At 42.3% G+C, this 14,720-nt stretch overlaps 1 protein-coding gene across 12 annotated transcripts in view; it reads right to left on the reverse strand.

Annotated features, from left to right (window-relative positions):
- The window catches only part of ULK4 (unc-51 like kinase 4), a 521,202-nt gene extending 508,114 nt beyond the window's left edge, over positions 1-13,088 (reverse strand). For 11 of the 12 annotated variants that reach the window (XR_009492338.1, XR_009492337.1, XM_024983119.2 and 8 more), the window contains exons 1-4: positions 13,034-13,088; positions 7,195-7,388; positions 3,444-3,543; positions 1,690-1,829 (exon numbers count right to left, since the gene is read on the reverse strand). Coding sequence is in view for 9 of the 12 variants with exons in the window: in XM_024983119.2 (XP_024838887.1) it covers positions 1,690-1,829; positions 3,444-3,543; positions 7,195-7,332 (378 nt within the window). In the remaining 3 variants the exon portion in view is untranslated. Of the gene's footprint in view, positions 1-1,689; positions 1,830-3,443; positions 3,544-7,194; positions 7,389-13,033 lie in introns of those variants that run through there. The other variant, XM_059879994.1, reaches the window with a different exon arrangement.
- Positions 13,089-14,720: the final 1,632 nt, after the last annotated feature.

Here is a 14,720-nt window from a genome sequence, read left to right on the forward strand (position 1 = left end):
GGCACATTATAGCCTCTGGGCCATATACTGCTACTGCCTATGTTCGTACAAGCATGAGCTAAACATGGTTTTTATGGTTCTACTAACTACTACTAAGTCACTTCAGTCGTGTCCAACTCTGTGCGACCCCATAGACGGCAGCCCACCAGGCTCCCCTGTCCCTGGGATTCTCCAGGCAAGAACACTGGAGTGGGTTGCCATTTCCTTCTCCAATGCATGAAAGTGAAAAGTCAAAGTGAAGTCGCTCAGTTGTGTCAGACTCTTAGCGACCCCATGGACTGCAGCCCACCAGGTTCCTCTGTCCATGGGATTTTCCAGGCAAGAGTACTGGAGTGGGGTGCCATTGCCTGGTTCTAAGTGGTTGAAAAAAATGAAAATAATACTTCTTGACAGGTAAAAATTACATGAAACTGACATTTCCATGTCCACAAATAGAGGTTTTTTTGAAACAAAGTTGCACCCATCCATTTACACATTGTCCACAGCTACTTTCAGGGCTGTAACACAATTAAGTGGTTATAGTCTTCATACAAGTAAATGAATATTTCAAATAAGAATGTCTGTTAACACAGAGTTTTTATGGAGTTTTTCTTTTGTAGATTTCATTACATTCTTCTACAGATGGCCTAAAGTAACATTTAACAAGAACATACTCAACTTTTCATTCCATTAACAAAGGAAAAGTAGTAGCAATTAAGACCAGTAACACATACAATCCCTCAGAGTATGAACTTGTAAAGGTAACAGGTGCCACTGACTGCGAATTTCACCTAAACATAATATGTAATTCTCACTATCTCCTTGAAATATCTACCCCCCCCCACCCCCGCCACATCACAGGCAAGAAACCTAGGGTACAAAGAGACAGAAAGGGTAACGGGTCCAGGACACACAGCATCTCAGTGTCAGTGTTGATGTGACTCAGACACTAAGGAGGTCTGTGACTCTACAACACTGAAACACATCTGCTGCTGCTGCTAAGTCACTTCAGTCGTGTCCGACTGTGTGTGACCCCATAGACAGCAGTCCACCAGGCTCCCCCATCCCTGGGATTCTCCAGGCAAGAACACTGGAGTGGGTTGCCATGTCCTTCTCCAACGCATGAAAGTGAAAAGTGAAAGTGCAGTCGCTCAGTCGTGTTCGACTCTGTGCGACCCCATGGACTGCTGCCTACCAGGCTCCTCCATCCATGGGATTTTCCAGGCAAGAGTACTAGAGTGGGGTGCCATTGCCTTCTCCGGAAACACATCTAGCGATGGGTAATTATTTCTACCAGAAAAGAAAAACGTTTGATATAAAATAGCAGGAATCAAACACACATTGTCAAGAATGTCATTATCAAACTAAAATAATGGCTCATAAGTGTGAACTATAAGAACGAAGAGTCTTATTCTATAGGTCTCTTGAGCTCATCAACCACAACATACCTCAAGAGCAATGATACTCACTCCGAGAATCCTGAAAGGAGGGGAGATTTCACTTTCTAAAAGGTACTTCAATAGGCAGCTAAATAGGAACCTAAAATATAATACTATGTACTTCCTTTTGTTAAAAAAAAAAAAATGTTGACTAAAAAATTTCAAGATGCTCTAAATAGATCAAAGTTGTATCTAAAAATAAAAATATCTTTGAGGAAGCATTATAAATCGAGACACAAACAGTCAGGGAATCAAAACGTTTATGAATTACCTTCCTGGGAGAAATGTCACAAAAGAGAATGCCAAGTTGATGAAGATGGTGTAATCCAGTCAGCAGGTCAATCCCAAATTCTCTCACTACATCTTCTGGGAGGTTTTCATCTTGAGCAATAACCATTTCTAAAGAACCACCTGCAAGTTGATTAAAATCACCCACTTTAACCCACCAGCATTACACAGTGCCTCTAGAAAGGTTCCATGCTGGGACCTGAGCATTAAAACATGATCAAATCAGTCCATCTGGACAATCTGACGGGGAAACATACTCGTGAATGAACACTGGTCCAGGAACCCTAACAGGAAGCTCCAGAGTCCAGAGCCAGCTAAGGGCGAGTGGCTGCTTGGCCTGGAAGGACAGTCAATAAATATGCCAGTGGAGTGAAGGAAGAATCACTCTGGCACTGTGATCTCTCACTCCAGACCCCTTGGGAAAGAAACAGCTACAGAAATTAGTGTTAAGTGCTACTGTAAACGGTACACTTTAATCACACTGTGCAAAGGACAGTCATGTTTACCCCCATGCAAAGCTAGGTCACATTCCGCAAGTACTGCCTGACACAAAAAAGTGCTCTTCCTTAAGTGTTAGGAAATTACAAACTCTGATGTAATAATAGGTCAGTGGCAGACATACTGTGAATTCCACGTCTATATCCTTCCAAGGTCCCTGTCATAACTCTACCACCTAAGTGGCAGAAACAAACTTTTTTTTTTTTTTTTAGGATCAAGATTATAATCAGAAGTCAAGTTCACAGAAAAGGAAGTCTTAGCTGGCAGCTGAAAGTTCAATCAGAATTCCTGTGATGAAGGTAGGAGGCATTCTGAGTTCTGTTCATTTTGTTTGGTGAGTGAGGAACCATTCCAAACACAGGTATAAATGAGTTAGGTTGTTACAACAGCCAGGGGTCAGAAATAACTGCTGAAACAAAAAGTAACACAGGTGGAGTCCCCTGATCACCTCAACAGTGTATACATCTTATGAAAGAAATTAAACCACTGTCTCCTCCCGTTGATTCAAAAAATAAAATGCAAAATGCAAATAATTTACAATTCCAGATAAGCTCTTTCATAATTGCTTTATAAATTCTAAGGGCCAATAGGTAAGAGACTCATAAAGCTAGAAGTTATTACATTTTATCTTAATATTTAATGATTCTTTATTATTACTCAATGTATAACTGTGGTACTTCTTACATTTTTTCCTAAACACACTGAAACTAAAAGTCCAGACAATACCTATGTATTTAGTCACCTTTCTCTCTGTATACAGTCTTGGAAAATTTTATCAAGCAAGAGCTATGTTATCTCTAATTATTTCCAGGTGGTAGAATTTGTTGATCCATTTATTTTTCTATATTGCTTAAGTTTTACTAATGCAAGTATCCTTCGCATAAGAATAAAAAAATAAGAACTAATTAGGCAATAGATAGTTTACTTCAAATCTTTTATTTTTCTTGAATGGAAAAACTTGATCAATCACTAAAAATTATGTCTAAATTTTATGAAGATGATTTAGTATTATTTTATACCAAAATAAAGTTAACCCTAAACTGCATCTCTTCCTCTTACCAAACACCTTTGCTTTTTTCCTGTCCCTAATATATCAAACAACAGATGTTCAAGTTAATGTAGTCAATAGTATGCTTCTATTCATAATAGAAGGAAAAGTGAAAAATAACAAAACCTACATCACATATTTTTTCAAAGCAATACACGGTGACTATAATCGTAGCACTTCTTGGCTCCTACCTGTGCAGAGTTCCACAACTAGCCAGAGATGATTGCTGGTTTCATACCATTCATGAAAAGTTACAATGTTCTTGTGTTTAATTTCATGGGTGAGACGGACCTATAAAAACACACAGCATTCACACTGAGAAAAAAATTCTTAAAACCTTTGAATCTATTAAGAAACACCTAAATATCACACCTGGGAAATACATAAGAAAACAATGGAACTTATTCAGTGGAATAAAATAATAAATAATTTAAAATATAGACATTAAGAATGATGGTTATGTGCTTACTCGCTCAGTCGTGTCTGACTCTGCAACCCCATGGACTGTACAGCCTGTCAGGCTTCTCTGTCCATGGAATTCTCCAGACAAGAATACTAGAGTGGGTTGCCATTTCCTTCCCCAGGGGATCTTCCTGACCCAGGGATCAAACTCATATCTTCTGCATTGCAGGTGGATTCTTTATCATCTGAGCCTTCAGGGAAGCCCTAATGTGAACATACTGATCTTAAAATGTACATTTCCAATGGATTATAAGAATAATTGTATACCAAAAAAAAGTGTGAATTCAAAAACTCAGTAATAAAGATGCAAAAGCGTGTCCATTGAGGGAGGAGGGAGGAGGGTTCAGGATGGGGAACACATGTATACCTGTGGCGGATTCATTTTGATATTTGGCAAAACTAATACAATTATGTAAGGTTTAAAAATAAAATAAAATTAATTAAAAAAAATATTAAGTAGCTTTGGGGATTTTTGGCTTTCCCCATTTAAAAATCCCATTAAATATAGGAACTAAGACTACAAAAATGTGTATAGAACATCAAGACTCAATTGCTGATGACTATCAAAGTGCACTGGATCCTTGCTTTCTGATTTTCTTAATAAAAAAAAAAAAAAAAAGAAATTCTACTGTCACTCAACACAGGCTAATGAGCCCATAATTTGTAGAAATACAGAGCTCCCTGTTTAAGAAATGGAATTTGGCATGCTCCAGTAACAACTTGGTGGGCTCATATTGTAACAAAAATAAAGGAAAACTAATCTACATGACTTAGAAGACAGATGAGGAGAAAACCAAACAGAGTGACCAAGGGAGAATTTGAGGAGCATCTTGTAATAAATCCCCAATATAAGGCCACTAGAGAACGGGGAGAACCCTGGGTAAATAAGTTTAAAGGGATCCTTGCTAATTCTGGCTCGGGAAGGGGAGGTCCTAGCGAAAAAATAAAGGAGATACAGAAACCCCAAAAGAATTCAGGCCACAGCACACTCCTCCTGACCCTGCCCATCACTCAATATTTGCCAAGTACCTACTCTTCCAGACACCGCTCTGCCTATCTCACCCTCCACCCGGACCTCGATCACCCATGTGCAGCCGCCACTGGCCAGTGCAGGAGGCAGTGTGGCCAGCACTTGCCACAGAGGGCCACTGTGCTCTGGAGCAGCAGCCGGGATGAGCTTCAAGTGTAAAATACACACCAGACACCCAACAACCAACATCAGAATTAGAAAAATCTCTCAATGGTTACACGCTGAAAAAATAATACATGGTATTATTAATCTCATGAGATTAATATATACTAATAAGATGAATTTCACCTATTTATTATCCTTTTTCAATGTAGATACTATGTACTTTACAGTTAGATTTATAACCCCCATTATATATCTATTGGACAGCATTGCTAGATTTTTTTTTTTAACTGGTAACATTATTCTCTCCAAAATCTCTTCCACACATCCTAATCCATGACCACCACTCACTCACTTTCCAGCTCACTCGCTCCAGGACTGCAATTCTGGTTCAATCCAACCCTCCCCACAGTCTGCATACACCTAAGGCACTGAAGCAGACACAAACCATGCTGATTGCTCTGCCTTCCTCTGATGGTCCCCACTCTAAAGGGCCCCAGCCAGTCTGCCCTCCAGGTAAACCTATTCACATCTTTTCTTTCCTTTTCTCTGGAACACTGCCTGCCCGTTTCCCCTAAGTGAAGACTTAAGATTCTCACCTCAGTGAAAACGTAATCAGAAGAGAAATTCCTCCTGTTCCAAATCAACCAACTAGAGAGCATCTTGTCCCATACAGCTGTCTTCCCTCAACTGTCCACATGCCTTTCAAAAGCCAGCACCTCCTCACACAGGTGAGGATGGCTGTTTAAAATAATAATAAATAACAATAATGACAAAAATAACAAGTGTTGGCCACAGTGTGGAGAAATGAGATCCCTCGCACACTGCTGTGGGAACGTATAATGGTAGGGCCTCTGGGGAAAACCGAGTATTTCATGGGTTTGGAAAAATCGGTAATGACTTGTATTATTATAGCATCTATCATATAGAAGAGTTTCACTGCCCTAAAATCCTCTGTGCTCCGCCTATTCATCCCTCCCACTCTCCCCGACCCCCCAAACTCTGGCAACTACTGATCATTTTACTGTTTCCATAGTTTTGCCTTTTCCAGAATGTCACATGGTTGGAATCATACACTATGCAGCCTTTCCAGACTGGCTTCTCTTACCAAACCATGTCCATTTAAGGTTCCTCTGTGTCTACTTGTGGCTTGACTGCCCATTTCCTTTTATTAATGAACAGTATTCCAGTGTATATATGTTCCAGTTTGTTTATTGATTACAAATAAAGCTGCTGTAAACATCTGTGTGCAGGTTTTTGTGTGGACCTAAGTTTTCAACTCTTTTGGCTAAGTACCAAGAGTGTGGTACTTATTCATTCAGAACTCTTTTCATCTTGCAAAAATGAAAATTTCTACACATTAAATAATAACTCCCCATTTCCCCTTTCCCTGGCAATCACCACTGTATTGTACTTTGTTTCTGAAAGGTACCTCATATAAGATGGTGATGGCTGCACAGTAACAGGCATATACTTACTGACAATATTAAACTACATACTGAAAATGGTTAAGATGATAAACTTCGTTATGTGTGCTGCTGCTAAGTTACTTCAGTCCTGTCCCACTCTGTGCGACCCCATAGATGGCAGCCAACCAGGCTCCACTGTCCCTGGGATTCTCCAAGCAAGAACACTGGAGTGGGTTGCCATTTCCTTCTCCAATGCATGAAAATGAAAAGTCAAAGTGAAGTTGCTCAGTCGTGTCCGACTCTTAGCGACCCCATGGACTGCAGCCCACCAGGCTCCTCTGTCCATGGGATTTTCCAGGCAAGAGTACTGAAGTGGGGCGCCATTGCCTTCTCCATTGTTTTTTTCCACAATTAAAAAAAATAGCTAGGTTTGGTCCAAGGAGTCTGGGATGTAAAGTGGTACAACTATTTTAAACCCAAGTTACTCTCACCTAATGTCCTTCCTTTGGAAAGCTTCATAATCATGTACTAAATTTAAAAGTAAATGATCTAGGGACTTCCCTGATGTTCCAGTAGCTAAGACTCCTAGCTCCCAATGCAAGGAGCCAGGGTTTGATCCCTGGTCAAGGAACTAGATCCCAACTGCCACAGCTAAGTCCTGTCACATTCAAATAAATTTATTCTTAAGTGATCTGATACAGACTGTATTTTCCCTGACTCATAAAAAAAACAAAAACCAGAAATCTAAGTTGCTAATTATTGATACTTGAGTATGTTTAGGAGCCATTATTCAGAACTACTGGCACTAAAGAGAGAAGGTCACCCATTCCAGACTGAAAATGGACCGTCTGCTACAGTGAGTTCAGGGACTTCTGTTTACATACTACTTACTCCATCTGATCATCTCTTCCCAAAGGGAGAGAAACATACTTGACTTACCCAGTTGGTTATTTCAGGCCTCCTGCACTTATCAGTACAAAGAATAGCTACAAAATTGATGGTCCCCTTCCGTCGTCCCTTGTAGACCACAGTCTTGCTTCCTCGGCCAATCTCCTCATACAGGATGAAGTTTTCCATCTCTGGGTTGACTTCTCACCTTCGGTAAAATGACAGCCTAATAGCATCTCTAACTCCTAAAAAGTAAACAAATATGACACTTCAAAACCCAAACTAGCTGCATGATTGATTAGCCTAAGCTATTTAATATGTAATCAATAAATCTAGTAATTCTATCAATTCAAAAATCCACCTACAAATGTTGATACAAGTATCTTTGTTTTTGTAAAATGAAAAAAAACTAAGAAAAAAAAATTCAAAAACCAATATTCAACTCCCTAGTGACAAGACCGTAACAAAAATAATGAAAATGACAGCTATTTTGAACACATGGAACAAAACCAGGGAATGAATGAGATTTCAGTCAATGTATCTTGATACAGCTCTTACTCTGTTACACTGGAAAGCACTTTGTGTCAGTAACTGTGTAATGAATGGGGTAGTAAGCTCCATCTAACCATAAATTATGAGAAATGAGACAATGCATGTGAAAACACTATATAAATAAATATGAAATGATAGTATTTCTATCTAACCCACAGAGATTTTAAGAGTCAATTCAAATATTATTCGAAGTCAGTGGTCAGCAAACTACTGGTTCCTGGGCCATATCCAGCCTGCTGAGTCCTTTGTAAATAAGTGGAACACAGCCATGTCCAGTCATTTATATGGGCAGCAATGTTGAGTAGTAGTAAGAGTGACCCTATGACCTGCACACCCTCTAAAATATTTACTACCTGGCCCTTTACTGAAGAAAGTTTGCCAACTCTTTCAAATTATTTTTTTTTAAACCACCCACTAAAACAACTTCATTTTCTTGGCCAACAAAATCACCTTATATTCATGAGTGAATAACAATCTGATGTAGTCTTTTACGAGGCCATGCAGTTGCAAAGAGTCAGACATAACTTAGCAACTAAACAACAGGGGCTTATACTTCAGCCAAGAACAGAAGTGTCAATACTTATACTGATAGTAGATATGCTTTCAGTTCAGTTGCTCAGTCGTGTCCGACTCTTTGCGACCCCATGAACCACAGCACACCAGGCCTCCCTGTCCATCACCAACTCCCGGAGTCCACCCAAACCCATGTCCATCAAGTCGATGATTCGATCCAACCATCTCATCCTCTGTCGTCCCTTCTCTTCCTGCCCTCAATCTTTCCCAGCATCAGGGTCTTTTCCAATGACTCAGGTCTTTGCATCAGGTGGTCAAAGTATTGGAGTTTCAGCTTCAACATCAGTCCTTCCAATGAACACCCAGAACTGATCTCCTTTAGGATGGACTGGTTGGATTTCCTTGCAGTCCAAGGGACTCCAAAGACCCTTTTCCAACACCATAGTTCAAAAGCATCAATTCTTCGGTGCTCACCTTTCTTTACAGTCCAACTCTCACATCCATACATGACCACTGGAAAAACCATAGCCTTGACTAGACGGACCTTTGTTGGCAAAGTAATGTTTCGGCTTTTGAATATGCTGTCTAGGTTGGTCATAACTTTCCTTCCAAGGAGTAAGCGTCTTTTAATTTCATGGCCGCAATCACCATCTGCAGTGATTTTGGAGCCCAAAAAAATAAAGTCTGACACTGTTTCCACTGTTTCCCCATCTATCTGCCATGAAGCAATAGGAGCGGATGCCATGGTCTTAGTTTTCTGAATGCTGAACTTTAAGTCAACTTTTTCACTCTTCTCTTTCACTTTCAAGAGGCTCTTTAGTTCTTCTTCACTTTCTGTCATAAGGGTGGTGACATCTGCATATCTGAGGTTAGTGATATTTCTCCCGGCAATCTTGATTCCAGCTTGTGCTTCCTCCAGCCCAGCGTTTCTCATGATGTGCTTTCAGAGTAGCTCAAAATCTTGGAATGCTAAAAAGTAACATGGTTTCCTTACTTCCAGGAGAAATAAAATTTTAAGTGCTCCTATGTTCAGAAATGATTAAAAGCAGTACTTTCACCTGCCAGGTGAACTATTATTAAGATTCTGAGGCATTCTAAGCTTGACATTCCAGAAGCAGAACAAAATCACCTGGCTGCTATTAATATTGCTGCAAGAAATGCTGCCCTTAAAGGGACCAACAGCAACCAAACCTCTGTCATGGTCCAAAGAGATATTTCCCAAAATGGTAATCTAGAAAAACTGGCACAAAGGGCCAACAGTTGGCCTCAGAAAAGGAAAAACAAGACTAGAAATTCAACAACTGTTGGTTTGGTAAGAGAAAAAGCTTTGGTTTGGACTAAGGAACAGCCCTGCCCTATGAGAGACTAAAATCCCCACTCCTTATCCCTGTACATGCATTTTGTCAGTCTACTAACAAAATACGGCCTTCATGAATCAATACCACTGGGGAAACATCAACTAGTGGCAAATGGATTACATACTGCATCATCTAACAGACAAAGTATGATTTAGTCATGATCTGTGTGTTGTCACACTGGACTGAATCCTTTGCTTGCAGACAGTCTACTGCCTCTTATGGGGCTAAAGGACCAGCATTTTTAAGACTCAACTGGCAAAATACAGAGGCCCTCCAAATATCTCGACCAAAAGCATGGCTGTTGGTCCTTCTAAATCTCAGATCCACCCCTTCTGTAATTCAGAAACTCTCAACCTCTTGAGACAGTCACAGGACATCCAATGCACTGGGCTCCTGCTTCTTACAATCCACAACTAATAAACGGAGAGTTACTCCAACACTGAAAGGCCTAATTGCTTCTACGAAAAATAACCATGTTTTGGCAGGGCAGTCTTTTTATAGGGCACCCTCAGGAAACAAAGACCTCCAGCATCACACCTTGCAACCTGGAGAGTTCATTTACTGGAAAAGACACTCTGGAAGAACCATCTTCAGCATCACTAGAAAGGTCCCTACTGAGTATTACTAACCAACCCTTGTGCCACCGAACTCCAAGGAACACAACTTTTGGATTCATGTGACACATCTAAAGAAAGTGCAGAACTCTGCTGGACCTGACTTTACCTTCTGACTGGATCTGAAAGTAAAGATTCTGTGGAATTAAAGCAGACAACATCCAATGAGACAGCTTTCCCAAGGTATGCAGATCTGGCCTGCGGAAGTTTGTCACTGCGGGGCTGCACCCTGAAGGCCCACGAGCCTTGTAACTGCTCAGTCTCAGACAGAGAGCCTGGAGTCAGCAACAGACATAAATGACTTATTGGACACGGGGTCTTAAATGCCTGAAGCAAGGTGCTGGAGAGACAATCCACTGTGTGTGGCAGACAGCAGGCAGAACAGGACACGGCAGCAATCTTCACTACTTGAGGGAGGAGGAGTCTACCATTTACAAGGCAACTGATGCCAGGTGGGCTCATCAGGTACCAGAGACTAATGGAGAGGATTGGATAGTCCTGTGAGTGAAGTAGGGTGTGGTTGAGCAAGGCATGTACAGAAACCAAGAGAACAGCCATCTTGAATGGGCTAACCATTCGGTCGCCAACGCCAAACCCTAGATTATGGAATAAGACTTCAGATGATCACCAATGTCTGTGATCTTGATAACATATAGATTTTAGATTAAAAGAGCCTGGTAGATCTCTCTCCTACCCCTCCTTGGTAACTGTTATCTTAATAGGTTTCCACTCTGCACTTTCCCCTCCACCTGAGACACTACACCCAGGAAAGATACTTTCTGACATAGAGGGACAAAAAGCCTCTGCAACTACAAAACCTGACTCTTGATCAGCGATGCTTTCAGAGGAAGATCCTGATCAAAAGAGAGAAATGGAAAATATGTATATACATATTAAACAAAAATCTCGATTAAATAAAGTTGGGAGACAAGAAGTGGGGCGCTCTCATACCCTGTGACGATAGCCGAGCTCAACTGGAAGAAGAATGAATCCTCTTCTTTCCTACCAAGGACTCCGTCAATGGAGTCTTTGTTTACTACAGCCTTCCCAACTTACTCTTCCCCTTTATAAAATCTTTTTCCTCCCCTGCCAAGCTGCGGAACTGCACCATGTCTTGTCATGGTTACACACGCCGAATTGGAATTCCCTGCTGATGCCAAATAAGGCCATTTTTCCTGGAGAAATATCTGGCAGTCTTTTGGTTCCTGAGCCACCAAAATGCAGCCTTAACAGGAGAAATTATGTGTCAAAGAAAAATAACCTGAGATCTTAAATGTTCACAAACTGGTTATATTATGATACATCAGCACAAGATGTTAAAATAAGTTCTTATATAAGATGAGTGATTCCTTCAGAACAAGTTTTTAGGCCACAAGAAAAAAAAATCTTAAAATTTTGAATTTGAGTCGGGCCAAGTTCATTTCCTCAATCTTTCACTGAATAGAGGCATCTGAGCAGGGCACCGCCTGAAATTAACAAAACATACCAATTACAGAGTAGGTTTAGACAAGGGTGGTTTATTACCTGCAGTATTTCCTCTCTCTATGGGCTCAACTTCCTTTCAATCAGACTATTTTATAAGTTATCTTTCAGATTTGAAAACCATTGTCTCTAAGATTTTTTTTACTCAGTCCAAGGATGTTCCTCACCTCAGACTTCCTAATGCACATTTTAAAAATGTTGTAATTTCTTAAATTGTAAAACAAAACACAAATACAGAAAAACCCACAAAATAAACATATAAAGAATTATTACAAGAAGGCCATCCTTGTAATCACCACCCAGACCAGCCACAGCACTTTGCCAAGAAGTCCTTCCCTGAGCCTCCAACAATCACAACTCCTCAATACTCCCCCCAAAAGTAATCACTCTCCTGACTTCCATGCGTTTCTTTATAGTTTCCTCATTCAAGTGAGCATTCCCAGACACCTCAGTTTAGTCTTGCACATTTTCTAAAAAGCATTGTGCGTCTTTTAAGTCTCTTTTAATCTGCAAGTTCACCCAGGTATCATCAGAGCAACTCACACCTATGAGCAGTTGAAGCACTTATGATTTCAGCGGGCTGGGCCTATACTCAAACTCTGAAACAAGAGCAGGCAGCAGGGGCACGCAGGTGAAGACAAGAACCTCCTCTTAATCATCCACACCTTCAAATCTTTAAACTCGCTCTCTAGCAGCATTAGCAACACCCAGGAACTGAGAAGTGCAAATTCCCCACCATGGGGCCCAGACCTTACTGAATCAAAAACTCTGGAAGCGGGATCCAGCAATTTGCGTTTTAACTAGCCCTGCGGTTGCACGCTACCTTAGAAACCCAAGTCAACCTTTCCCGAGAGCAGAAGAGAAGTCGGGCACTACACTGAGCCCTAAACTGGTGCTCCTCCTCGCAGTACTTTTCGGACCAAATCAATTGTAGGCTTTGAGCTTCGACTGACCTCGAAAGCGTAGGCTCTAGGTCGCTACGTTAACACCCTCTCTTCCCGCACCCGCCCCCTCAAACTGGAGGCTTTCACTGCCTCCCCACGTCCAACGACATCAGTCAGCGAGGCCAGCTTAGAACCCAGGAAAAGCTAAACCAGAGTTTTAAGAGATAAAACTCCGAATATGAGGTGTCTATAAAGCGCATCTCCAGAACCCAGGTCCTAGAAGACGTGTTCCGCGTACCCTAAATCGAAAGTTTTGTAGAGTTCAACACAAGCACAAAAAAAGCGGAGCCAGAACAGAGAGGGGGCGCTGGGGGCAAAGGGTCCAGGGAGGGAGAGAGAGTGGTGGGCGGAACCCCTCCAGACGGGCGAACGCTGAGACAGACAGGGACACAAATTCGTGGCCCCTAAAACCGCCACTGCCGCTCACCTGCTCGCTCGCTGGTGAGAATCCGCAGGTCCATGGGATACCTAGCGTGAGTGCTAGCGTCTCGGCCCCCACGCCTGAAGACGAGTCCACTGGCCAAAGGCCAGGGGCGAAGCAATGGAGCAAGGCGGGACGCAAAAGGAATCCGTGAAACCGTGTAGGTGAAGCACCCCTCCGGGTTTGGATTCGGCCAGCCCGTCTCCAAGGCAGCACGCAGAACGCCGCTTTGAGCGCCCAGCGCTGATTGGCTGAGCACTTTCGGTTCCCATTGGCTGGGGCCGGGAAATGGAGCTGCTAGGGTCAACTTCAATGGCCCCGCGTCAACTTCAATGGCCCCGCACCTACCATTAGGACGAGTCCACCGATCGACCCCAAACCAGGGTAGAACGTGCTTGGGAAGGCAAGGCTCAGAGCGTCGGTGACCGGCCTTGCGCGTTCCGCACCGCTCCGTGTTTGGATCGGTCCAACCCGTCTCCAGGGCAGCACGCAGAACGCCCGAAAAAGCGCAGGGCTCTGATTGGCTGAGAAGTTTGTGTTGCTATTGGCTGGGGTCTGGAAATGGGGTGCCCGTATTACAGCGTTGATCCATCCGGACAGTGGGTGGGGGAATCGGGGCTTTGGGCTGGTCGTTGGGGCCCTTCCTGGGTAGCAGTTGCATAGTTGGTGGCAGTGCAGTCTTGTGCCCTCATCATTTCTTCCTTTCTCCACTGTCTTCAGTTTTCTTCCATCCTTTTAGGTGGAAGGGGCAACTTAGTCTGTAACAATCGCTCCTCAGGTTCCTACTCCTTTAGAAAAGAGAAGGTTACGGATTATCTCCCTTCTTGTACATGAGAAAAGACCAGAAACCTGATCTCGAGTTGGTTGATTATGACTTTCGAAGCTCCAAACTCTCAAATTCCAACTACTAGAAAAGTTAGCACAAGCTCCTCTCTTCCACACGGACTTAGCTCACAGATAATCACCTTTGGCATCAGAATTATCTGAAGCTCTGGTTAAAACAGGGCCCACCCACCCACAGAACTTCTGGTTCTGTAAATCTGATGAGCCCCCAAAGTTCTCATATCTATTAAGGTGATGTGAATGTTGCGGATAACGGACCACGCTCTGCAAACCTTTACGGGTAGGAACTGTGTCTGTCTCTCATCTCAGGTTTAATCATGTCTCCTGTTCTTTGACTTCTAACCCTTCTTGCCTTCCCAAGAGTTTTAAATTGGCCTTGATTGTCAGTTTTTTTGTATTTAGGAGATTTGATGTGGAAAAAAATTGCCTTATATATCAGTTCAGTTCAGTTCAGTCGCTCAGTCGTGTCCGACTCTTTGTGACCCCATGAATCGCAGCACGCCAGGCCTCCCTGTCCATCACAAACTCCCAGAGTTCACTCAGACTCAAGTCCATCGAGTCAGTGATGCCATCCAGCCATCTCATCCTCTGTCGTCCCCTTCTCCTCCTGCCCCCAATCCCTCCCAGCATCAGAGTCTTTTCCAATGAGTCAGCTCTTCGCACGAGGTGGCCAAAGTACTCACTTCCTAATTAATCAAGACATACAATGAAATATCAGCTAGTTTATTCTGAGTTTTGACAGCCTCGTCCTTAGTGTTAGAAATAAGTATCTGGAATATAGTTCTTCCTTAAAACTGGTTAAATACACATCACCTGTGTTGAAGAAGTTCCCATATTCTTGAAACAACTA

This window comes from Bos taurus, chromosome 22, assembly GCF_002263795.3.
Source record: "Bos taurus isolate L1 Dominette 01449 registration number 42190680 breed Hereford chromosome 22, ARS-UCD2.0, whole genome shotgun sequence".
NCBI classification, from domain to species: Eukaryota; Metazoa; Chordata; class Mammalia; order Artiodactyla; family Bovidae; genus Bos; species Bos taurus.